Raw genomic sequence first — 27,224 nt, 5'->3', positions numbered from 1 at the left:
CATTACTCTCTGCACCCAGCAGAGAAGAGGCCCACCAAGATGGGCCCACCGACTCTACCTCTGGTCAGTTATCTGATCATCTGCCCAATCATCCCTCTTTCCCTCCCTTGCTCCATTCCATCCAAACATCCACCAACTCATCTAGACCATCCATCCATCCATCCATCCATCCATCCTCTCATCCATCCATCCATCCATCCATCCATCCATCCACCCACCCACCCACCCAACAAGTTGCTATTATTTGTTGAAAACCTAGCACTGATCTGGATGACATGAGAGAGCTGGGAAATGAGAGAAGGGGAGGTAAGGAGCCTCCCCATTTCCCAGAATAATTCCCATTCCGACACCCCCTGCCCCAAACATGCTGTGGCTGTCTGCTCTATTGTGCTGTAGATACAATGGGGATTGCACAAAGGGTTCAGAGATAAACGGCCTCGGGAGAAACCACGATGACCCCCATCACCGTGGCAGGTTGTGACCGAGGCTATCTATTCCCATCCCCCAGGTTCCTGTTGGAGCTTAGCAGAGAGACATTTGCGCAAGAGCCTCCAGTGACATTTGCAGACCTACCTGATGCTCTTCCAAAGCTCTTTGAACCACCTAGTCAGGGCCACATCACCTCCCCTGAAATTTCTTTCTTTTTTTTTTAAGAACTTTTATTGAGATACAGTTAACAGACAATAAACAGCATGTATTTAGAGTGTACAATTTGGTATCCCAATCTCCCAATTCATTCCCCCCCAACCCTCCCCGCTTTCCCCACTTGGTGTCCATATGTTTGTTCTCTACATCTGTGTCTCTATTTCTGCCTTGCATTTCCTCTTTCCTAGTTGTTAGCATTTGCCTTATGTATTGAGGCGCTCCTATATTGGGGGCATATATATTTATAATTTTTATCTCCTATTCTTGGATGTATCCCTTGATCTTTATGTAATGTCCTTTCTTGTCTCTTGTAACATTTTTCATTTTAAAGTCTATTTTATCTGATATGAGTATTGCTACTCCAGCTTTCTTTTGATTTTCATTTGCATGGAATATCTTTTTCCATTGCTTTCAGTCTGTATGTGTCCCTAGGTCTAAAGTGGGTCTCTTGTGGACAGCATATATATGGGTCTTGTTTTTGTATCCATTCAGCCAGTCTATGTCTTCTGGCTGGTGCATTTAGTCCATTTACATTCAAGGTAATTATCGATATGTATGTTCCTATTACCATTTTCTTAATTGTTTTGTTGTTGTTTTTGTAGGTCCTTTTCTTCTCTTATGTTTCCCACTTAGAGAAGTTCCTTTAGCATTTGTTGTAGGGCTGGTTTGATGGTGCTGAATTCTCTTAGCTATTGCTTGTCTGTAAAGCTTTTGATTTCTCTGCTGAATCTGAATGAGATCCTTGCTGGGTAGAGTATTCTTGGTTGTAGGTTCTTCCCTTTCATCACTTTAAATATATCATGCCACTCCCTTCTGGCTTGCGGAGTTTCTGCCGAGAAATCAGCTATTAACCTTATGGGAGTTCCCTTGCATGTTATTTGTCATTTTTCTCTTGTTGCTTTTAATAACTTTTCTCTGTCTTTAATTTTTGTCAGTTTGACTACTGTATATCTTGGCGTGTTTCTCCTTGGGTTTATCCTGCCTGGGACTCTCTGCGCTTCCTGAACTTGGGTAGCTATTTCCTTTTCCATGATAGGGAAGTTTTCAACTATAATCTCTTCCAATATTGTCTCGGGTCCTCTCTCTCTCTCTCTCGTCTCCTTCTGGGACCCCTATAATGCGAATGTTGGTGCATTTAACATTGTCCCAGAGGTCTCTTTGGCTGTCTTCAGTTCTTTTCACTCTTTTTTCTTTATTCTTTTCCGCATCAGTGATGATCACCATTCTGTCTTCCAGGTCACTTATTTGCCCTTCTGCCTCAGTTATTCTGCTATTGGTTCCTTCTAGTGTATTTTTCATTTCAGTTATTGTGTTGCATATCTCTGTTTGCTTGCTCTTTAATTCTTCTAGGTCTTGGGTAAACTTTTCGATCTTTGCATCCAGTCTTTTTTCAAAGTCCTGGATCATCTTCACCATCATTATTCTGAATTCTTTTTCTGGAAGAGTGCCTATCTCCTCTTCATTTAGTTGTTTTTCTGGGGTTTTATCCTGTCCCTTCATCTGGTACAAAGTCCTCTGCTTTTTCATTTTCTCTCTCTTTCTGTGGCTGTGGTTTTCAGTTCCACAAGACAAAATACTGCTGATACTGCTTGATACTGCTGTCTGCCCTCTTGTGGAGGAAGCTATCTAGGAGGCTCATGGGTGCTTCCTGATGGGAGGGACTGATGGTGGGTAGGGCTGGGTGGGTGGAGCTCAGTAAGACTTTAATCTGCTTGCCTGCCAATGGATGGGGCTGTGTTCCCACCTTGTTGGTTGTTTTGCCTGAGGCTACCTAGCACTGGAGCTCGCAGGCTCTTTGGTGGGGCTAATGGCAGACTCTGAGAGGGCTCCCACCAATGAGCACTTCCCAGAACCCCTGCCGCCAGTGCCCCTGTCCCCTCAGTGAGCCACAGCTGCCCCCCACCTCTGCAGGCAACCCTCCAACACCAGCGGGTAGGTCTGGTTCAGTGTCCTATGGGGTCACTGCTCCTTCCCCCTGGTCCTGGTGAGCACACTTTTTTGTGTGCCCTCCAAGAGTGGAGTCTCTGTTTCCCCCAGTTCTATGGAGGTCCTGCCATCAAATCCCGCTGGCTTTTAAAGTCTTATTCTCTAGGGATTCCCCCTCCCATTGTTGGACTCCCAGGTTGGGAATCCTAATGTGAGGCTCAGAACCCTCACTTTAGTGAGTGAACTTCTGCAGCATAACTGTTCTCCAGTTTGTGAGTCACCCACCCAGCATTTATGGGATTTGATTTTAACACAACTGCACCCCTCCTACCGTCTCAATGCAGCTTCTCCTTCGTCTCTCGATGTGGGATATCTTTTTTTGGTGAGTTTCAGTGTCTTTCTGTCGATGATTGTCCAGCAGTTAGTTGTAACTCTGGTGCTCTTGCAAGAGGGAGTGAGCGTACTTCCTCCTACTCCGCCATCTTGATCCTATCTCTCCTCCCCTGAAATTTCTGAAGAAGGGATAAGTCTCTCAACTCTGGATGAAAAGTAAGCCAAAGTGGATCAGCTGCTAAATCACTCAGCCAGTCGAAGCACCGAGAAAATCTGGGAGTCCTGGTGTTCCATCTACCAAACCAGGCTAAGGCCACTCTCTTGGAAGGATTTTAGGGGTGCAGGGCGAGAAGGGTGGTCAGTCCATCCATCTCCCTGCTTCCAGAACAACACACAAACCACCTTGGTCAGTGAGATCTTTAAAGACCTCTGAAGTTTTCCAGCCTCCTCTATTTCCTCATCTGGGCTCCTGCGGTCCGGACCGTTCCCCTCACACTGCAGCAGAAGCCCACTTCCTTCATGTTTAACTTCAAGGAGGATGGCAAGGGCCGGGCACCATCTTCTGTGCGTCGGTTTTTTCAAGCTATCTTGGAACCTTCCCCGGAGCCTTCTCTTCTCCAGGAGCTCTCATGTTGGCTCGGCCCTGCATGGGCCTTTGACAGAGGTCCTCAGAGAAACCTCTGGTGAGCTCGGATTTGAGAGCCCTACCAGGAGGGTGGTGGCCCAGAAGAGACAGGTGGGTGGAGAGGTGCCTCTCTTTCGTGACAGTCCCTTGGCTCGCCCACACTGCCGTTCCCTGCCCCCTCCTCCAGGACGAGGCTTCACGGCGTCGCAGGCATGGTCACTGGGCTCTGGCCTCTCGTCCTTGGAGAAGCCAAGTCTGGTGGCCCCTCTGGCCCACCCAGCTTTCATCAGCCCGTCTCAACTCTGCCACAACCTAAAAGATGCTCAGAGCTACACATACATCCTCAGCTGGTGTGTTATGTGAAGGCCCCTCTCCCTCCCTTCCCCTCTCCCTCCCTTCCCCTCTCCCTCCCTTCCCCTCTCCCTCCCTTCCCCTCTGTCATTCTCCTCCACAGTCTTCCTCTTCCCAGTCTCTAGACCCATCAGCTCCAGCCATCGGGCCATTCCTGCCCCACCTGAAACACACATCTAACCCAAGAACTAGACACACCAACACGAAAAGGCAAAAGGCAATGGGAAAGAAGCAGAAGTTATTCCATGTTTTTCAGGCCACTGTCTAGTTTCTTGCTACAACATCATTTCACTTCATTTCATTTATGTCATTTCATTTCATTTCATTGTCAATGTCTGGGTTTACATCTGTCCCTTTATTACAAAACGCTTTTTGCAAAAAAGGGGGAAAATAGGGGTATTCTGTTTGGTTTGAAGTTGCAGCAGCCTAAAATTTTCATCTGAATTATTGATCACCCAAGTGATGAGCTAGTAAAAGCGAGTTCACCTCACACCTTGGCTACCAGAACAGGTTCGGTTTGGCTCGGGGATCCTACATGCAGACGCTTCCATGTAAGGTGCCTTTGGCAGGAGCATAGCATGGGGGACACACTGCAGCTCCAGGGATCCAGCGGGGGAGAAGATACAGGTGGGCTGATGGTGACAGGGGGCCTTAGGTGGGACTCCCTAAAACCCTCGAGGCCTGGTACAGCCCTCTGATGGGAGGGCAGCCCTCAGGGAGCCAGGCCAAGCCAAGGACTGTGCTGCTATGGACAGCAGTTGGGTGAGGAAAGAGTGGGAGATCTGGGATAGGAGTGTTTCCCCATGAAAATAATGTAAAAAGCAGAGGCAGAGCCCTAGACCCTGACACACAGACAGGTCATGGCCAAGGGCAGGCTGCATGGAGCCAGTGGCGTAGCTGGAAGCAGGGGCCCAGGGCTTGGCTGAGGGCTTAGTAAGCGTTACAGTTGAACAGGACAGATGGAGCGGTCTGTCCCCCAAATCACAGTCACCACTTACTCTTCCAAAACCTTTTGGGCTCCAAGTCTGTCCATCAGCAACTGGAACTGGGCTTCCTCATCTTCGTCCATGTCACCCAGATCCTCGTCCCCTCTGGTCTGATACACCTTCTCTTCCTGGAAATGGGCCAGCTGCTCATCTGCATCTTCCTGACTTGGCTTATTCTGGCTGAAGAAGAAGTGGCCTGGGGGATGCAAGGGCACAAGGATCTGGATTAGACAACACTCACCCATGAAGACTTTCGCTTTCTCAGTTGCCAGGAATCATTTGGGGTTCAGCCGAGAGAAGAAAAGGAGACCAGACTCCCTGTAGCAAAGATCCTTGGATGCCATGCTCTGGATTTTGTCTTTCCTACTTGGATGAGATCCTGCCAGAGATGCTAGAACCTGGGAAAGGCACAGTGCATGGCAAGCACTACAGCAGCCTTGTGGTTCTCAGTCTTTTGAAGGCTGGCTTAGAATCATCTCTTCATTGATTCCTTCTCTAAACAAGACCTCTCTCCCGTCACACTCCAGGAGCCTGTGCTCCGTGTTATCACCTAGTTATCCTGCCCTCAGCATCACTGTGCTTCACATTTATAATTCAGTTATAAATTCCTGAAGGTCAGGAAAGGCATCCAATACATCTAAGCAGATACATGGCACCTTGAGGGAGGCAGATGTATGGTGATTTATCTGACTTGTATTTGTTCTAAGCAATATCTGATCAGTATCGGATCTGATGGTGTATCTGGTTTTTCTTTTTTTTTCTCGCTCGTGGATCTCAGTTCTTTTTCCTCCTGGTCACCTTGAGAATCACTGCTCTGTTCAAACCCTTTACAAACTCCTCTGAAAGCTGGTGCCTTTCCACCTGGCAGACTCAGCCAGACTCAGGTTGAAACAAGCCATACAAGGCTCCCACTCCGTTGCCCACTGGTATCTCAGCAGAAACGGACAGGCTGGAAATCCCTGGAGCTCCCCCTCTTAAACTGAGCCTTCCGCCAGAGCCTCTCTGCTTGCCCCTTGCCATTTTCCAGTAGGAGGGGACCTGGCAGGGATGGCATGGTGGGCACTGAGGGGGCAGTGGTGTGAGCAGCAGAGGTGGACACACAAAAAGAGACCAAATGACCCACAGCCTGGAAACTGCAGGAGGCAGGAAAGCTTGTGCTGCACAGACCCTCAGAGCCGGCAGGGCAGGGCTCCCCCTTATATGGCTTTAAGCTGACCAATACCCTGGGGCCCCAGCATCCACCAGAACTTACTAAATCCAGTGGTGAACTCCTCTGGGGTCAGAAAGCCATTGCCGTCAGCATCCAGGGCATCGAACACATCCTCCAGGTCCTCCAGGCTGAGGGGCAGCTCCTTATGGAGCCTCTGAAAGCAATCCAGGCCAGATGGTTAACACCACTCATCACGGAGGCCTGCCCGGGGCGGCGGCGTCTTCCACCCCCGCCGACAACAGCCAGAAACCAGCTTCCTAAGCATCATCATCCTTCTCCTCCTCTGAACATTAGGACATCCACCAGCTCTTGGGTGCCTACTCACGTGCTAGGCACCTTGCTGGGTGATTTATAGGTAAATACGTATACATTTATTACTATGTTTATATTTAATTTACTATGTTTATATATAATGGTGTATATATATATATTTGCATTTAATTCTCATGACAGTTCTTTGAAGTGGATATTATTGTCCCCATTTTATAGAGCAAGTGTGAAGTTAAATGAGCTGTCCATGCCAGTAAGGGCCACGGCCAGGATCAAATCCAGGTCTCACTCCAAAGCTGGAGCTCTTCGCAGCTGTAAAGGGCCAGAACTGTATGGGACTGAATTCTGTTTAGGATGATACCTGCACAACCACGACGCAGTCAAGGTCAATGAGATAATGTAAAGAATACGGCACAGTGCCTGGCACCGAGGAAGCATTCAGTAAAAAGTATTAGGGAGGTAGAGGAAGAAATGGGGGAGGGGCAGGGCCACTGACCCACCAGGGCCACTCAGAGAGTGAATGGCTAAGCCAGGTTTCACACTGGCCTCACCTGCTCTGCCCAAGCCCCTCCCTCTGTCCCCCTGTTGCCATGCAGGTGTGGGTCACACCCTCAGAAGCCTTCCCTGATGGAGGCCACACATGTCCCAGGGCCCGCAGTTTCTATGGATGTACACTTTGGTCCTTTAGCTCTGAAGGGAAGCTGGACTAGCTCCTGGGTGACCGCACCCATCACACAAGCCTGTCTCCCACTCCTGCTCCCTGCTGGCTCTCAACTACTTCCTGAAAAGACGTAAACCACCACTGGCTTAAGGTATGGATAAGAGTATTTGTGTTGGACTTCCCTGGTGGGGCAGTGGTTAAGACTTCACCTTCCAATGCAGGGGATGTGAGGGTTTGATCCCTGGTCAGGGAGCTAAGATTCCACATGCCTCGCAGCCAAAAAACCAAAACATAAAACAGAAGCAGTACTGTAACGAATTCAATAGAGACTTTAAAAATGGTCCACTCCAAAAAAAAAAAAAAAAAAAAGACTATTTGCGTTGCAAAGCGGAACTGGCCAAGATGGGGTGTGAGCTCACTGGACGTGAGTCCTGGATTGCCCTGGACCACACGGGGAGAAAAGGGTAGACACTGATGGATGAGTTATATGTGCTGAGCTGTGGATGTGCGGTGGCCCCAGGCCAAGGCTAATTTGCATTCTTGAAGCAAGTACCCTCTTCTACCCTAATAATCAGAACCTCCCAATGAAGACTTCCCAAGGGAGTTCATTATAGCCCAGCTGACCCTCCCCTGTCCTCCTCGTTCCCCGAGGGACGACTGTGCAAAACTGCCACTGGGAAAGTGACTGACAGCTGAAGACAAGGAACACTGAGTGCAGGAAGGAAGGTACATGCCCATCTGAACAGTCAAAAAGAGCTGGCAGGTGTGAAAGCCCATAATGTAACTTGTGAGACACTCAGCTCGATCCTCTGGCAGCCTTTTAGCTGGTAAACCACGCAGGTTAATCTGGCAGGTATGTGCATTAAGAGAGATGCTGCTGCTTTACAACGTGGGGAGACGGGATGATGTGGAAGCCATTTAGACTCACTGAATTAAATATGAATGAGTCTTTTGAAAAGGCAGGCGAGTGAGAGTGTGTGCAGAGATTCCAGAAGTGCATCTGCTGAGCAAACAGCAGGATCTCTGGCTTATCAACAACCCATAAACCAGCTGTCTCAATGCCAAAGGCAGAGAATGCGGGCCGAGGATGGAGCCAGTTTTGCAAGCAGGAAGTTCATTAGCTCCATTTGAAGCTAAAGGCATCACACTGGAGGTAGGGTGAAAACCCAAGATTCCAGTCCTTTCCTTGGGATAATCCTGCCCCACCCTCAGCCTGAATGTGATCTCTACAACGTGGTCTCTCACACTGTGCTGGACCCAAAATGGGCTGGAAGGAATTACAGAGTCAGAGGGACCCTCAACCTGCCTCTTGCCCAAACCACCCACACATGGGTACCCTTGCTCTCGTTCGCATCACCCAGGAAAAGCTAGGTCACACCCCACCTCAGGCGCCACCCCTGAATCCAACAACACTTCTGAGCACAAGTCCTTCCCATGATCTAATCCCATTCCTTCTTGTCTCCGTCTCAAACCGCTTCCTCTTCCTGCGGTCACTGAAGCTGGGGAGGGCAAGATCACATCCTCCGAGTCATCCTCCCTCTTCACATGCTGGCAAATTAGTCCTGAGGGCTTCTCCAGCCTCCCCTGCAAACTGCACACGCCTGATGCCTTAACCTCTCTTTATTGGCCTTACTTAAAAAATCTTTTTGTCTTAATACCCATAATTACCTCTTATTTATCTTTCTTCTCCGGGCCTGCAGAGCCATGTAAAACTAACTTATTCTCCTCTTGTCCCCTGGGTACCTGGCGCTGTCTACATTTTTAACTAAAGGAGCCAAGCGTGGGGTTGGGGAGGGTGGGTGGAGAGGGATGCGATGATTCATTCCAAGGCGCTGAGAACCTGTGAAGCTCTGAGATTTGCCTAAAGTCACAGAGGAGGCCAGGCTGGGATAAAGCAGCGGTTTCCCTTTCAGGGCTTCTGCTGGCGGTTCTCCACGCGTCCACTCCTTAATTCCCTTCTCTCATTACTATCCCACCCCTGCCACCAAAAGTCTGCCCAGGCAGCACCACCTGTACTGGGCTTCCAGAATCCTGCCTCACGGGGGGATCCTGTCTCCCACTCCCACCTGGAAGGGCAGGCAGGGAAGGGAGGGAGACGGGGAGGAGGCAGGCTCTCCCCCCTCACTGTGCCCGCGGCCCAACCAGCTCTTCACAATTCCACGCTCTCTCCAACCCTGGCCTCCCTCCACTGCCTTCCGGTTCACTGTAAATTCCTGCTTCCTCTGAACTCTGAATCCCTGCCACCCTTCCTCGGGAAGCCTCTGCAGCCCCCAGCCTAGGCCAGTGACCCAGAACCACCCCCCCACCCCCAACTAAACACATTTCTCTCATTTACAAGTCTCACCTCAGTTTGTACTTCACATACTGACAGGTGCGATTAGCAGGTGAATGTCTGCTCCTTCAGGGACCTGGAAGCTCTGGGAAGAGGGACCTCGTCCATTTTCGTTCACTCTCGTGCCCCTAGGATCTGGCCCGATGCTGACAGCCAGGGAATATTTAGATACTTGTTGAATGAGTGAATAAATAAATGCGTGGCTACGGGTGGTGGCAGGTGGTCCTGAACTCCTATCCACAGAGCAGTGGTCTAGACCCCACCCACTCCAGAGCCCGAGCAGCTCCCCCGGGGATGCTCGGCAAGCGCTTATAGATGGGAAACAGTCCTGCAGCAGCTGTGCTGAGGGCACAGGCTCCAAGAGCCAGGGGAAGAAGCTGTCTCCCGCTGCACCCCAGCCGGACCCTCTATCCTCCAGGTCACCAGCCCTCAACACGACTCGTGTAGCTTAAAGCCAAGGGTCGTACAGCTTCAAACACATCTAAGGGAAATGCTCATTAAAAGGAAAACCAGAAGATCCACCTTTACAGCCAGATTAAACTCTCCCTCTTTCCAGGCTCCCAAAGCCTCCTGTTCAGACCATTGTCCTAGCACCCATCACTCTCTTCTCTGTGGTAGAGCCCAGATGCACCATACATCTTCAGGATGGGATTGTGAGGTCCAGAGATGAGATCTACCTTCCTGGTGCCTTGATGTGCTTGGTTCAAGCTGATGGCTAGGTGTAGACGGGTGTCTCAACCTCTGCACTATTGACATCTTGGGATGGAGAATTCCTTGTTGGAGAGGGCAGTGGGGGAGGAGATGTCCTATGCTTTATGGGATATTTAGCAGCATCCTGGGGCATCACTTAGTAGATGCCGGTAGCACCTCCTTCTCCATCATTCCAATGAAGAACATCCCTAGATATTGCCAAATGTCTGCTAAAAAGCAAAACCACCCTCACTCACACAGCCTGGACACAAATCAGAGCAGCACAGACTGAAGATGAATGGAAGGTACCCTTTCCAGCAGAAATGTCCCTTTTGATCTTCTGAAGCAGACAAATGACTCGCATTTGATCTCCAGTACAACAGTGCAGTTGCTGTGGAAGCAGTATGGGGGTTCCTCAAAATATTACAAATAGAATCACCATACGATCCAGCAATCCCACTTCCAGATATGTACCCCAAAGAACTAGCTGAAAGCAGAGATCTGGAGAGTATTTGTACATCTCTGTTCACAGCAGCGTGATTCACATCCAAGGGTATGAAGCAACCCAAGTGCCCATCGATGGCCAAATGGATAAGCAAAATATGGTAAATAGACACAGTGGAATGTTATCCAGTACTAAAAAGAGAGGAAATTCTGACACATACTACCACGTGGAATTTCGAAGACATTTTGTGAGGTGAAATAAGGCAGTCACAAAAGGACAGATACTGTATGATCCACTTATATGAGGTCCCCAGCAGAGCCATACCCCCGGAGACAGAAAGTAGGATGGTGGTCCTAGGGGCTGTGGGAGGGGGATGGAGAGCTTGTGTTTAATGGGGCCAGAGTTTCTATTTTGCAAAATAAGGAGAGTTCTGGAGCTGGCTGGTGGTGATGGTTACACAACAGTGTGAATGTATTGAAAAGCGCTGAAATATTCATTTAAAAATGGTTCAGATGGGGAATTTTGTTATATGTATTTTACCACAATTTAAAAAATCAGAGAGTGGAGGACACTAGGAATTGAGTTAAAACTCAGGGTATAAGTGTTGTGTCCCCCGCCCCCGGCACAACACACGCACACATGCACACACACGCACACAAATCTCTCTTATGGAGAGACTTCCAGGTCCCAGCTCGGGGCTAAGTGCTCTGAATGCACATGAGCACCTGATTCTCTTCTAATGCTGGGAGGTTCAGAGATGAGGCGCTACCGCTTAGAGAGGTTAAGAGTCTTACACAAATTCACATTGCCTGTAAGTGGCAGATTCAGGATTAAAACTCAGGTCAATGTACCACAAAATTCTTTAAGACTCTTCTTGTTAACCTAAATCAGCAGTCAACTAGCATCTTCCTGTAAGGGCCAGATGGTGCATATTTGAGGCTTTGCAGGCCTTTGTCACAGCTTCTCAAGTCCGCGTTGTAGCTTGGAAGCCGCCGTGGACAGGACGCCAAGGAAAGAGCCCGGCTGTGTTCCGATCACACGGCGCTCGCAGAAGCAGCGAGCGAGCCAGGTTTGCCTGGTTGGCCAACTCCTGGATGGTTCTTTACAGTTCGGCTAATCCAGGAATTCCAGGCAGTGTTGGGAGGTGGGTACTTGGCACTGGCAATAACCATTACACTCCTCTGAGAAAGTAGGGAAACGGGGTTTATGAGGCTGCTGGTGTCTTCAGAGATCTCCTGCCTCTCCTGTCTCCATCTCCCTCTCCCAGCTGGAGGGGTCCCTTCATGCCCTCTCCAGCCTGGCCTTCCCGTGTCTCTCTGACTCTTACTCGGGACCCTCTGGCCCACGACTCTGCTTCTCTAGGGGACCCCTCCCTGCAAAGCAATCTTCACCCCAGTTCTGCCTGGAGTGATCTCCAAGGGACACACAGAGGGGTTCCTTGTGGAGGAGGGAGTGAGGTCTGGGGGGGGCCACAGGTGGAGCTGAAGACCCTCAAACTTCTGCCTAAACTCGCGTACACAGGTCAAGGTCATCCATCTGCCATCTGGTAGCAGGATGTCTGCCTGCGCAGCCCAAGCTCAAGGCAGCTTGCATCCCGGCCTCAGGGCAGCCCAGCTGCTCCGGGGACCTGCTGCCTTCCATCCGTGGTCCTGCTCTGTCAGGGCATCTGTTTGCCCACTGCTGCGGCTCAGATCACCTCTCAGATGCCTGGATCTCGCCCCTCTCAATGGCTGGGAGCCCCTCTCACCCCCTGCAGGTGGATTTTCTTCCATTATTCAGGAGAAAGAAGAACGGGAGCACCAGAGAAGCAGCCTGCCCCCTCACTCCTTCCTCAAAAGATAGCAACTCTGTGCAGGGGGGGTTTTTCCCAGCTCCCCTCCCCCGCTGCCCTCTCCTGCCCAGGTTCCTCCCATTCTGCTCTGCCCCCCCCGCAACCTGGCTACTCTCCACCTTAACGGGCCTTTCCTGGCAGCGGGATCTGGGTGTGCGTGGATGCTGTGAGCTCTTGTCCTCCAGATCCTGACAGAGGCCGTGCTGGGAGCTGAAGGTGAGAAAGGAGGTGTGACTAGGTCCAAGGCGCCGGCCACTGGCCACAGCCGTACGTGTGGCGGTGACACCAGCAGGCAGATGTCCTCAGGTCCTGCCAGGACAACCAAGGGCGCGTGGGCCTCACAGGGAACCGAGGGTGGACGACAAGAGGACGACTTTCTTCCCAAATCTGCTTCCACCCCATCCTCCCCCAGACATGACCGTGAAAGCGGCAGACAGGCGGCCCTTTGATGATGCGTTTTGTTCTCTCCTATACCATTCTCTCAGCTTGAAGAGCCAAACTTTTCAAATGCTTCATTGTCCACAGGCACGCAGAAAGTTCAGGAAACTGCAGCCAGTAGAGATGAATGCCATGGACGGAGCAGATCTGCCGGTGGGATGCCCCGCCCTCCTCGTCCCACCTGGACCAGGCGTGAGGCTGGAGGGAGCACGGCTGATGTGGTGTCTCTGGGTTCTGATGCTTCTGACTTCGTTCCAAGCGCAACGCAAATGATTCCTTGAACAATTGATACTTTACAGTTTAAATTCACCACACCTTTCCCAGGCTTCATTAAAGACTGGGCTTCAGTGCAGGTTAACGGGGGTGTATTTAGCGAGAATGCTGAGCTGCACTGTGCGTGTGGCCCACGGCTGACACTCAATAAATGAGAATTCCCTTTTCTCTCTTTCTAGAAGGAGAATCACAAATGAAACTTGCCATTAAAACCACCCCTTCCAACCACCACGGCCACAGGCCTGCAAATGACAACCATGAAGTCCCAGGCTGGGGTTATCAAAGATTTCCTCTGAACACACCAAGGCCAGCCTTCCAGGTGAGCTGAGGCTTTGGGGATGAGTTTCAGTGGCAGAAATTCATCAGGTGTCTGTTACTAAAAGCTAGAGAGGCCCTGGGCTAGCTTGCGGGCTAAGGTACCACTGTCTGCAGGTCTTTTCCCTCCATTCCTGCAGCAACCACTGGACAGGGAAGAGGCTGGAGAAGCCAGAACATTCCACCCAGCAGGGCCAGGGAGAGAAAGGCCTGTGGTCCTCCTTCCAGGTCACGAGGCCTCCAGGCCGCGAGGCTCACACAGCGAGTGGAGGTGGGACAGATCCTAAGGAGGGTCTGAATTGCACTGCGCAACATCAGCGTACTCTGAAAAGCCAGCCTTAAAAACGAAAACCTACCCATCGCGGGTCTTCTGCCCCTTAGCGCAGCTGTGTGTCCCTCTCCAAAATGCCCTTGACAGATGAGTGATGGGAGCAGGGCTGGGCGGGGAGTGGGGAGTGATGCTGTCAGAGCTCCAGTGCAGCCCACGCTTCCTTTACTCTCAGGGTGAAATCAGGACTGCAAGAGAGACTAAGGGAAGACACTGGGAGGCACCAGACCAGGGGTGGGCAAACCGTGCCCGCACCCTGTAAATCAGACCCAGCACCTGTTTTTGTAAGACTGGTGAGCTAAGAATGGCTTTTACATATATAATGGTTGAAAACAATATCAAAAGAAGAATCATATTTGGTGACACATGAAAGTGACATACAATGTGCATTTCAGTGTTGGTAAATAAAGTTGTTTGGGAACAGGCCACACTCTGCTGTTTCCACACTGCTGTAACCGAGCAGGACCTTACGGGGCTGTCCTGGGGCAGACCCCTCCCCAGCATTCTCTGCTGTAGCTCCTCTCTGAAGTCCCTAGATAAGAATATCTGATGCACATTTCCGGAGTTGTTTTATAGATGCTAAAACCACCACCAAGAGAAGACATTAACTACTTGGTGACCATGAGCACGTAGACCCCAGGCCTCTAGGAGCCTAAGGATTGATCACGTGAACCCCTGTGACACCACCCTGGTACCATCATCAACCAGAGAATTGTGCATGAGCTGATCACGTACCCTGGGACACCCCTCCCTCACCTGGCCTTTAAAAATAATTTGCTAAAACCCATTGAGGAGTTTGGATGTTTTGAGCACTAGCTGGCCCGGATTCCTTGCTTGGTGCCTGCAGTAAAACGCTGGCCTTTCCTTTCCCACAACTCAGGGTTAATAGGTCACATTTACCGCTGGTGCACAAGCAGATCCAAGTTTGGTTCAGTAACACTGCGACAGAGCTGAGAGTCATAGTACCTCGTGGCGGGGTGGGGGGGTGTGGTGGAGGGGTGGCTTGGGCACAGCTTGGAGCTGTGCTGTAAAGCAACAAGTCAGTGCCTTTCCACCTTTGTCCCTGAAGGTTCTTCTTCGTGTCTCACTTAAGTTTCTTATATTGCTGTGCACCATTTTCCACAATCCTGGGGAGTTACTGACCCAGAGAAAATAGCTCCCGAGTCTGACACCAAGTAAAGGCCAGAAAAAAACAAACCCAGGAGATCTGGCTCCAAGGAGAGTTTGGACCAATGCCTCCTTCCAGGACAGAGTTGACAGCATCTTTTCTGTTAAAGACGTCACCTCTCATGGGAAAGGCCCAACCCAAGAGAGGGAGACCCAGGCCCTCTGGCACTCCAGGTGGGCAGGTGCAACCCGGGGCCCCTCTTACCTGCATATCCCTCCTGGCGATGAAGCCCTTGCCCTCGGCATCGCAGGTCTGGAAGAACTCCTGGGCCTTCCTCAGCATGGCCACCTGTGCCGGTGCCAGCTCCTGGGTCCCCTCACATGGCAGGTCATCCAGGGAGCCCAGGCAGGCCCCGCTCCCCTGGCGCCCCCAGCCAGGGCCCCAGGGTCTGGAGACCACTCTCCTGTCGGGGGTGGCCATCCGGATCTGTCAATTTCTTCGAGTCCTTTCAGAACCTGAAGGTGGAAGATGAGAGAGAGGAGTGGGTGTGGTGGGGGTGGAGGGAGGCTGGAAAAGGATGAGAGGGGATGGAGGGAAGCAGAGGACACCTCACCAGTGTGCCTGCTTCTCTCTTCATTAGCAAGAGCTCAGAACAAGGGGAAATGTGCCGCGATCCTTAATAGATCAGCCGGCCCATCCAGGAGAGCAGAGAGGGAGGTGGAAAGAAAACAGACATTTCCAGGTTGAAAGCAGGTGGCCAGAGAATTTCTCCTGATTTAAATCAACAACAAGGACACAGACCCTGATAGATCAGCTACCATTTCTGGACTGTTTACTTGGAGGCAGGCACCGCACCTCGGTCTCTACATACATTTTCCCATTTCCCCGCCCTCTGATGGTGGGGTTTCAGTCATGGTGACCGGTAATGGAAGAAGGTATTTGAGGTTGGGTTCCTCCTCTACAGCCCTCAAAATAGACTGCATAGCAATCGACTACTACTGACCAGCTGTGTGAGCTTAAGTGAGCCCCGAAGCCACTCTGGGCCTGGGATTAGTAAACCTGATCTCTCTGTTCTAGGTCTGACTCTCTCTGGCTCCCAGCTTCCCTGGCCTATGTCACAGGTGATGCATGGCACAAAAGAGGCAGTCTCATAGTTCTAAAGAAGCCGGCTATGAGCACTAGAAGACAGGTACCATCTCTTATTTGATTTTAACGCCAGGTATCAGCCCAAAGATGGTATAAAGTAAGTGCTCACTCCGTTGAATGAAGGAAGACCAATCTTTCACAAATTCTTTGCAGGGAGGCCTGAAAACATTTGTATTTCAGCTAGGAAGCTCTCTATATGGGATTTTCATCTCATAAAGAATAAGTCCAGACTTCTGTTTCCAGAAAAGATGGAATAACAGGGGCTGGATTTACCCTCCTAGTTGAAATAACCAAAAATCCAGATTACTTATACATATGTATATTACATATAAATGGTTTTCTGGACACTGGATATCAGGCAACAAAAGATAGTGATCCTTCAGCAAGGCCAGGACTAGGGTGAGTGGAGGGAGGCTCCTGAAGTATCAGATTAAAGAGGTGTTGCCTTTCAGGTCCTAACCCTGTACTCCCACAACTCTGACAGTGTCTTCTTAAGGTTCCACTCTCAAAGCTGTGTATTCTGAGAGTGACTACTTTTTAAATTTTGCACCATAGGACCCATACTTGCCTCCCTCCAGTCCAAGCCCTGTTCCTGAGAGGTGGGAAACAAACAAAATAAGCCCCATTTTGCCAAAAGAGTTTTCAGTTCATGGCACAGGAAGGGGAAACCCAGGTGGACCCTGGCAGACCCCCTAAATTGAGAAAACTAAACTATATGCTGCCTAAAGGAAATGTATTTTAACATAAAGACATAAATAGGTTAAAAGTAAAAGCCTGAAAAAATATATACTATGTTAACACTAGTCAAGGGAAAGCTGTATATTAATATCAGGCAAAGTAGATTCTACAGAGCAAAGATATTAATGGAGATAAAGAAAGTCAATGCATAATGATAAACAGGGCAATTCACCAATAGGATAAAACAATCTAAACACATATGCACCTAATAACAGGTGCAAAAAGCAAATGCATAAAGCAAAAACTGATAGAACTTCAAGGAGACCTAGACAGATCCACCAAAACATTCAAATTTCAATATCCCTCTATCAATAATTAATAAAACAAGAAGACAGAAATCAGTAAAGATATAGAAAACTTGAACAAAACTGTCAACTGTTTTGACCTAATTGACATTTATAGAACAATCCACCCAACAAAACCTGAACACACTTTCAAGTGCACATGGAACATTTACCAAGACAGTCCATACTCTGGTCCACAAAACAAGTTGCAATAAATTTAGAAGGATTCAGTCATACAAAGTATGTACTCTGACCACAATGGAATTATGTTAGAACCAATAACAGAAAGACCTCTGGAAAATCTCCAAATATGTGGAAACTACATAACATGCTTCTAAAAACCCATGGCTTAAAGGAGAAAAGAAAAGGGAATTGAAGAAGTATTTTGAACTAAATGAAAATAAAAGCCCAATATATCAAATTTTGTAGGATATTGCTAAAGCAGTGCTCAGGAAAAAATTTGTAGCACTAAGCACATAGAAAAGAGAAAGGTCTCAAGCCACTGGCCTCATCTTCTATCTCTAGAAACTAGAAAAAGAAGAGCAAATTGAACCCAAAGTTAGGAGAAGAAATAATAACATTCAGAGCAGAAATCAATGAAATAGAAAACAATAGAGAAAAACAGTGGAGAATCAACAAAACTAAAAGCTAGTCGTTAAGAAGATCAATAAATAGAGAAGACATATTACAGTATCAGGAATTTGAGGCGACACCTTTACAAATTCTGCAGGCATTAAAAGGATAAAAAGGTAATATTATAAACAACTTTATGCCAGTACATTTGACAATTTAGGCGAGACAGACAAATTCCTTGAAATATCACACTAAATATCAAAGCTCACTCAAGAAGAAATAGATAACACGAATAACACTGTATCTATTTTAAAAATTGAACTGACAGCTAAAAATCTTCCTGTAAGAAAACTCTAGGCCCAGGTGGTTACATTGATGAATTCAACCAAATATTGAAAGAAAAACTAATACCAGCTCTAGTCAAACTCTTCCAGAAAATTGAAGAATATAAAATACTCTTTAACATATTCCATGAGGCCAGGATCACCCTGATACCCAAACTAGACAAAAGCATTACAAGGAAAGAAAAACACAGGTCAAAATCCTTCATGAACATAGATGCAGGAATTATTTAGGAAATTTTAGCTGATCAAATCCAATACCATATATAAAAAGAATGATACATCCTGACCAAGTGGGGTTTTATCCCAAGAATACAAGAATGGTTTAACATTTGAAAAGCAATACCATAATTCACCATATTAACAAATTTTATTTTTTTTAATTTTTTTTACATTTTTTAAACTCTTTATTGGAATATAATTGCTTTACACTCTTGTGCCAGTTTTTGAGGTACATCAAAGTGAATCACCTGTATTTATACATATATACCCATATCCTCTCCTTCTCCAGACTTCCTCCCACCCTCCCTATCTTCGCCCTCTAAGTCATCACGCATCTTCAAATTTATCTCCCTATGTTATGCAGCAACTTCCGGCTAGCTAGCTATCTGACATTTGGTAGTGTATATATGTCAATGCTACTCTCTCACGTTGTCCCAGCTTCTCCTTCCCCCACTCCCAACCCCATGTCCTCAAGTCCATTCTCTACATCTGCATCTTTATTCTTTAAAAGACACACCTTATGATCTTCTCAACAGATATAGAAAAAGCATTTGATAAAATCCAACATCAACTTCTGGCAAAAACGCTCAGGAAACTAGAAATATGAAGGAGTTTACCAACCTGAAAAAGTGCATCTACAAAAAAAATGGGGGGGGGGGACAGCCAATATCATATTTGGTGTAAAACCAAATACTTTTGCCCTATGATCAAGAAAAATATAAGAATGTCGGCTCTTAGTACTTCTAACCAACATTGTGTTGGAGATTCTAGCCAGTTTGAGGAGGGAAGAAAAGAAATAAAAAGCATCCAGTTTGGAAAGGAAGAAGTAAAATTGTCTTTATTCCCAGACAACATGATTGTCTATATAGAAAATCTGATGAAGTTCACAAAAAGCTGCTAGAACTAACATGAGACTTTGACAAGGTTAAAGGATACACACTCTCTATAGGAAAATCTATTCTATTTCTGTATGTCAGCAACAAAAAGTTGAAATTGAAATAAGAATAAAAAATATGAAATACTTAGGGATATATCTGAGAAAAAATGTGTAATAGTCATACACTGAGAGCTACAAAACACTGATGAGAGAAATTAAGGAAGATCAAAATAAACAGGGAGAGATGTGTGTTCACGGATTGGAGCACTCAGTCTTGTTAAGATGCCATTTCTCCCTAAATTCATCTATAGATTCATCTCAATCCCAATCAAAATCCCAGCAGGTTTGGTAGAAACTGACAAGCTGATCTAAAATTCACATGAAAATGCAAAGGACTTAGAAATAGCCAAAACAACTTTGAAAAGGAAAAACAAGATTGGAAGAAGAACACTACCCCATCTCAAGACATTACGAGTCCACAGTAATCAAGACAGTGTGGTATTGGCATAAAGACAGAAAAACAGATGAATGAAACAATAGGGAACAGAGGATCCAGAAATAGACCAGCATATAGAACTGATTTTTGACAAAGTTGCAAAGGCAATCCAGCAGAGGAAGGGTAATCCTTTCAGCAAATGGTGCTGGGATAATTGGATATCCATTTGCAAAAAGGAATTTCAGTTCATACCTTATACCACAGACAAAAATTTACTCAAAATGGATCATAGACCTAAAGGGAAAATCTAAAAATATGAACTTCAAGAAAAAAACATCTTTGTTTGGCTTAGTCTAATATTTCTTAGATACAAAAGCAACAGCATAATTCATTTTTTAAAAAACCTGGTAAATTGGACTTTATCAAAATTTAAAATTTCTCCTCTTTGAAAGACACCATTTAAGCTACAGAGAAAAAAAACATGTGCAAATCATATATCTGTTTAAGGATTTTGATCCAGAATATATAACGAACTCTCAAAACTCATTAATGAGAAAATAAACAACCCGATTGTTTTTAAATGGACAAACATTTGAACAGGGGCTTCACCAAATAAGACATATGGATATCAACTATGTGAAAATGTTCAACATTCTTAGTCGTAAGGGAGACGAAATTTAAAACCAAAATGAAATGCCACTACACACTTGTTAGAGAAAGTCTGAAATGAAAAAGATTAACCAAGTCCTGACAAGGATGGGGGGGTGATCCAATGGAACACTCATGTGGTGCTGGCGGGAATGTACACAAACGTACGGCCCCTTCAGAAAACACCTTGTGGTTTCCTAAAAACATCCAACAAACTTCTACCATCTGATCCAGCCATGCCAGTCCTCAGTATTTACCTAAAAGAATAAAAGCATATGTCCATACAAAGACTTGTCCATGAAGGTTCACAGAAACTTTATTTGTAGTAGCCAAAAACAGCCCACACTTTCATCAGCCCGTGAACGGATAAGACTGTGGTATAAACACGCAAGGGATGCTACTCAGCTCTGAAAGGAAGTGGCTATTTATCCAAGTAACAAACTGTATGAATCTCAAAGTAATCATGAGAGTGAAAGATGCTGGACAAAAACAGTGCATCCTATTTGATTCCATTTATAGAAAATTATAAAAAATGAAGAGTGACAAGAAAGAGCTAAGGAAAGGTGGGGGAGGGTGAAAAGGAGGCATGACAAGTGAGCAAGAGGAAACTTTTGGGGGTGTGGGTGTGTTTGAAATCTTAATTGTGGGGATGGTTTCATGGAGATATACACATACAGACACACACACACATACATGTGTGTACAAATATATATCAAAACATCAAATTATACATTTTAAATGTGTGGTTTATTGTACGTCAATAGTTCAATAGATCTATTTAAAAAAAAAAAAAGAATAGGTCAGGATTTCCTAGGTGGTGCAGTGGGTAAGAATCCGCCTGCCAATGCAGGGGACACGGGTTCAATCCCTGCCCCAGGAAGATACCACATGCCGCGGAGCCACTAAGCCCATGTGCTACAACAATTGAGCCTGAGCTCTAGAGCCTGTGAGCCACAACTACTGAGCCCATGTGCCACAACTACTGAAGCCCACATGCCTAGAGCCTGTGCTCTACAACAAGAGAAGCCACCACAATGAGAAGCTTGCGCACCACAATGAAGAGTTGACCCCTCTCGCTGCAACTAGAGAAAGTCCGTGTGCAGCAATGAAGACCCAACACAGCCAATAAAATAAATAAATAAAATAAATAAATTAAAGAAAAAAAAAAGAATAGGGCAACCAGACCCTTCTCATATTCCCCGGGGCTTGCAAACCTAGCTCTGCCTACTGTGTTTATTCCTGGGATTCTGGTTCTTCTTTTTATTTTTTATTTTTTTAAGCTGTTTATTGGAATATAATTGCTTTACACTGTTGTGCCAGTGATTCTTCCTTTTACCTTCAACTCTGGAAAGCTGGAAATGGCTGAAAATTAAGTCATTTCCCTGTGAAAACCCTCAGTCCTTTAGTGTAGGGAGCTAAATGAACTTGGAAAGTAAGGGAGCAAGGCAGAGCCCCTCCTACAGACGGTTGCCCTCTATGAGTTCGACTTCTTTCTCCTCTGGCTTGACCTGTGATCTTCCCACAGCATCTGTGGGGTTTCCCAGGGGAATGGAAGAGAAAACAACAGAAGTGCTTCTGCTTTCCTTTCAAAATAAAATGGAAGCCCTGTGATGGCCTTGGTCGGACACAGCTTTCCGTCTCCAAGAGTTTTTAGGCCACGAGACAGTACACCCATAAGAGGGAAAATGGTGGGATACCTGCCAAATGCAAAGGGCAAAGGCCGTCACCACCACAAAGGGAAAAAAGAGAGTCCACTTTTATCTGTCCGCCTCTATCAGAGCCGGCAGACCGCCATTCCCCCTCCAGAATAGTTCCGCAAAAGCCTTCATACACAGATGGAAATTATTCAGCCCTCAAATATTTCCAGGAACGTTTCCCAGACTTCCAAAGTCATTCACAGCTTAGTAACTGCTGCAATCAGAACGTTCATGGACCAGGCCTACCTCCCTTCTGAAGGCGCTAAGCTCCCTTCCCCTACTCTGGGCTCCGTGGAGCTGGAGAATGGCTGGTATCCTGCTCTACACCACACCCGAGGCAGATTTGAAAGTCACCCTGATCTCCCCAACATCTCTCCTGCAGCAGACAGCTAGGAAATCAAGAGCCCCAAAGCATCTTCAGGATCCATTCAAATCCCATTAATCACCCAGGCTCCAGTGGAGAAATATTCTGTATGCGGCTGTACCCCACGTGTCCACCACGAACTCCACGTGGGCCGAGGTGGGTGCAAGACGGTTGCTGAGCAAAGGGTTTGACAGGCAGCTGCACCAGGAAAGGATATGAGATGATTACAGGGACTGGTTCTTACCGGGCCCCTGGGAGGGAGGGAGTTAAGGAAGAATCAAGGCCTCAGACGGGAGGTGTGTTAGTGTTCCAGGGCTGCTGCAACAGAGGACCAAAAACTGGGTGGCGTAAACAACAGAAACTTCTTCCCTTACAGTTCTGAGGCTAGAAGTCCAAAATCCAGAGTGGGCGATGCTCCCTGTAGCACCCTGGGTAGGACCTTCCTTGCCTCTTCCCAGCCTCTGGAGGTGGAGGCCACCCTGGAGTCCTTGGCTTTTGACTGCATGTCTCCTCTGAGCTCTGCCTCATCACCACACAGCCTCTCCCCTCCCGTGTCTGCTCCCATCCCCTTCCCATCTTATCGCCGGTCGTAGTGATTAAAGGTCCACCCTAACAACCTCATTTCAACTGGACTAATTACATTCACAATCACCCTACTTCCAAATCAGGTCACAATACAAGGTCCTGGGGGTTAAGGCTTCAACATATCTTTTAGGGACACAATTCAGCTTCTAACATGTGGTGTGTTAGAAGACCCTGAGACAGGGATTTGGGTGAAAATGTTAAGGGAAACACTGACTGAAACCACCCGCCCTGGCTAAGCACCACAGTAACCATCTGCATGAGTTATTTTATGACAGGAGGTCCTGGTAAGGAACACGGAACAAACAAGCCACCACCAACCGGAAGAATTTAGGAAAGGTCAAAGGAGACTCCAGTCCACATGTCCTACTAACTTCCCAGCATCCTCACTGGAATCCATCTTGGCTGAGAGATGTAAGCACCACCACGAAGGACCCTGAGTCAGAGTGATTGGCCAGAGACAACCCAGAGACTAACCCCATCACCATAAAACCCAAGACTGTGAGCCACACGGCAGAGCAGTCCTCCTGGGTTCCCTTACCCTCCTGCTCTCCACCTGGGTGCTCCCTTGCCGGTAAAATCTCTTGCTTTGTCAGCACATGTGTCTCCTTGGACAATTCATTTCCGAGTGTCAGACAAGAGCCCCTTCTCAGGCCGTGGAAGAGGTGCCCCTTCCGGCAACAAACGTGGCTTGTTTTGTTGGGAAACACTGTCCGGGAAGTGGGAAGGGAAGCAGCCCGTGAGAGGCGCCGTCTCCAGCCAACCATGAGGGAACAGCCGAGGGCTGCTGGGGCTCAGGGCCTCCCAGGAACTTGGGGTAGATCACAGGTCTCCGTGACCCAAACCCGGGGGAAAGGAACGGGCTGCTTGTATGTCAACCCCTCTCAGTCATGGTGGAGGCCACCCCAAGAGTGTGAATCCCCAGGAAGCTCCCAGGCAAAGGGGCAGCTGGAAGTGGCCAGAGGATTGGAAATGGTCTGCAGCAACCCACTCTGTTGTGGGCAGGGCACCAACAGCACCTGGAACATAGGACTCGGGGGAAGGGGAGGCTCTGGGTCACCCACATGCCAACCAGACAGACCCTGACCCTCAGTTTCCCCATCTGTAAAGTGGAGGTGACAGTACCTACTTCCTGGGAGGATCAGGCAACGTAAAAACACATAAAACGCTTGGAAATGACACCTGGCACACAGTAAGCGGTTGGTAAGTGTGAGCTCTTACAATAATTTCTAGGCCATTTTCAGTATTATTCTTTTTTAGTTCGAAATTCTGATAGTGAGATGACTCCTTGGGAGGTGATAAAATAATGAAAGACATATAAACTCATAATGATGCTAATTATACTTCGTAGTTTAAAAAGAACTTTCACTTCCATCATCCAATTTCCATAGTGATCCTGTGGAGCTGTCAGGACTGGCTGTCTTTTTCCTCTTTTATTAATAAGCATCTCAGGCTCCAAGAGGTTGCACGACCCATCCAGGGTCATCAAGCAGAGCTGGGACTCAAACTTACCACCCCTGAGAGTAAGAGAGAAGACCAGAGGTGTACTGGGGCTGTGTTTATTTTCTAGGATGCTAGGAAAGGCAGTTTTCAATTTGTTCTCCCTCCTGTAAGAACAGTCTGCTCCAACTCTCCGCATTGTACATGCCTTCAGGGCCCAGCTCCAAGTCAGCCTCCTCTGAGACGTCTTCCCTGACCACCTGGTCTGGACCGTCTTGGCCTCTGTCCCTCTGACTACTTACTCTTTCATGCTTTATCAATTAGAACACACTGCTTGGTCCAGCTGGCTAGATTTTCAAGTGCATATATCTTATTTCTTCTGTGAAAGCAGAAGCCCTATCAATAAATCTTAGTAAGTGTGAAATTGACATTTGATCATTTAAATGAACAAATTCCCAGCCTGGTACTTTGCATAGAACAGGTGCTCAATAAGTGTGTGCTGGCTTCCTAACTGGCCCTAGAGAGTGAGGGCTAAGAAGGGTAAGTATTGGTGGTACTAGGGAAAGATATCTATCTGATCTTCATGCCTGGTTCCTGCTAAAACCCTCAGAATTTCCTGAGTGAAAGAAGGGTCATTGTTATCTGTAATGACCCCCTTTCAACCACACCTGAGTTCCAGCTAAGGTGTGACTCTGGGTGAGTTTCAGGATGGGGGCTTGGTGCCCAGAGGAGCCAACCGTGTGATTAGAAGTGTCAACTGAAAAAATGCACAGCCTAAAAGTTGAGAATTCTGTTTTGTTTGAGGATACTCCTGAGGACTCTAGCATGTGAAGGCAGCCTCTCGGGTTGCTCTGTTCCAAAGAGGCAAGGGAGAAGCCAGGAAACATAGAAGTTTTGGCTAAAAAATAAAACCTGTAGTCAAAGATCAAAAGATTACTGCTAATCACAAAAAAAAGACATCTTGAGTTAATGATTTTAAGGCTTTTCTATGTATGGGAAGATGCAAGTCTCTGGGCTCATTGAAATCATTCCTTTGATGTGCATCTTAACTATGTAGGGCCAGTATCCTGTCTCTCTCCATCTTGAATCCCCTCAGGGTGCACCGTCGTGGGCAGCTGCCGTGGCTGATGGCTTGATGGTCACAACATTGTTGTTTACTTAAACGGCAGGTGACATTATTTGCCCACAGTGGATTGGAACTTTCAGCGTTACCCCCAACCTCCAGGAAGGAGAGAGAGGCTGGAGCTTGAGTTAGTCACACGTGGCCAACGACTTAATCAATTCTGTCTACGTAAGAAGCCCCAAAGGATGGGGTTGGTGAACCCGTGGAGGATCTGGGGGGTCCTGCACGCATGCCACACCCTGCCTTCCCTTGCCCTGGGCATCATATTCCTTCCGGCTGGTCCCCAGTTGTATCCTTTACAACACACGGTAATAGGAAGTAAGGCACCTTTCTGTGTTCTGTGTGCTAGTCTAGAGCGTTTTTGAACCTGAGGAGGGGGTTGTGGGAAACTCAGAATTTACAGCTGGTCAGTCGGACATGTGGGGGTACATAATGAGGCCCCCTCAAGGTGGCTGCCCTCTTGCTCTCTGTACATCCCTGCTCGACCAGTCCCCGCTGCACCCACAACTACTCATGTAACGGACCTTCCCTCTTAATCACAGGGCCTAATCAATAACTGGCTGGCACTTGCCCCCAGCCCCAGCCAGCGACTATTCTCATCTTTAGATCAGAACGTCTCCACTATGACAGTTGATCAAGGGGGCGGTGAGCGGTCAGTCCCTCTGCTGGTTTTCCTGGTAACCGATGAGCCAAACTAGGTCAGTTCCCTCTGTAACTGGTAACCTCCCGCTTCCCCTGGGAGTGAACACGGCTCTCAGGCCCTGCCCGCAGTCTGCTGTGCCTGGCCGGGTGCCGCTCCAGGACCTTTCGCTTCAGACATGTAAGATCCCCTATTCAATAAACCGCTGATGTCTTTGTCGCTGTCTCTGGGCTCTTTCTTCTGCCTTGAGGCTGGGCGCGTACAGGGCTTGCAGGTCTGTGGGGTGGAGCCCCACAGGGTGACAGCCTGGGACATGCAGCTGGCATCCGAATGGAGACAGTCTTGTGGGGACTGAGCCCTTACCTGTGGGGTATGTTAGTGTCAGAATTAAACTGAATCCTAGGACACACATTTGGTGTCAGAAATGGTGTTAGAATAAAAGACACTGCAATATTTAACAACCAGTCCTCCAGGGTGGGTGGGGAAGAGCCTCGATTTGCAGCTTCTGCCTGTTTCTGTGGTGTCAATAGTCCCACCGCGGTCAGTGTCAAGCTACGGACTGACAGCTCTCATCACGAAAGAAACGTGAGCCTCATGTTTCTGCCCAGGGTCTCCCCAGAGGGTGATCTCTGAATCCCCAGCACTGTCTGCACAGGTGAAGATGCTTCTTTAGACTGTATCCCACACCCTAGACTTATAGGGTGGGGCCCATTTTAAATCCATCGTAGTATCTGGGAAAATGTGCTTTTCCCAAGCTTCAGGGTCTCACGGGTAGCCTGCCTGACATTCATGGCTGGGCCCCCTCCACACACCACAGCCCCGGGCAGACCTGCTGGTGGGACCAGGACAGTGAGACAGAGGAACAAAGGTGCTGCTTCTTCACCACCCGCTGCTCAAGAGTAAAGCACTTAGCAGAGGAGCCGGGCCAGTCTGGAAAGGAGACTATCCCTGCTCTGTATCAGATTACTCTGTACTTCTTCAACACACAGTATGGGGAACTTGGGACAGGTCCCACCCCTTTTCCAATAGGCCCCTTACCATGGTGGGTAAGAACACCAGGTCCAAGTCCAGAGCCCCCAAACCCCTGGCTGTGTGGCCACAGTTTACTCAACCTCTCTGAGCCCCACTCTCCTCACCTGTACAATGAAGGCAAGGGTATGACCTTACGCGTGTTAGCTACTATTATTATTATTATTATCATTATAAGTCAAACTGGCTTCCTCCACCCCTGATACAATTCTAACAAGACAAACTCATAAACAAAAAAGCAACACAACAGCAACAACAAAAAGGCACGACATGAAGAGATACAATATAGCATAGACGGTCCAGCGGATGGGACCTCG

The 27,224-nt window shown here is 47.8% G+C and overlaps 1 protein-coding gene across 1 annotated transcript in view; it reads right to left on the bottom strand.

The window, feature by feature from the left end:
* CRACR2A (calcium release activated channel regulator 2A) overlaps positions 1–15,247 on the bottom strand; it is a 73,310-nt gene extending 58,063 nt beyond the window's left edge. The window contains exons 1-3 of the mRNA XM_057703185.1: positions 15,032–15,247; positions 6,119–6,230; positions 4,879–5,062 (exon numbers count right to left, since the gene is read on the bottom strand). Of these exons, the coding sequence (XP_057559168.1) occupies positions 4,879–5,062; positions 6,119–6,230; positions 15,032–15,247 (512 nt within the window). The remainder of the gene's footprint in view (positions 1–4,878; positions 5,063–6,118; positions 6,231–15,031) is intronic.
* Between the last annotated feature and the right edge of the window lie 11,977 nt (positions 15,248–27,224).

This window comes from Hippopotamus amphibius, chromosome 12 (assembly GCF_030028045.1).
Source record: "Hippopotamus amphibius kiboko isolate mHipAmp2 chromosome 12, mHipAmp2.hap2, whole genome shotgun sequence".
Lineage (NCBI taxonomy): Eukaryota > Metazoa > Chordata > Mammalia > Artiodactyla > Hippopotamidae > Hippopotamus > Hippopotamus amphibius.
Note: the sequence above shows the minus strand (reverse complement) of the source record. Positions and strands in the feature narration are given on the sequence as shown.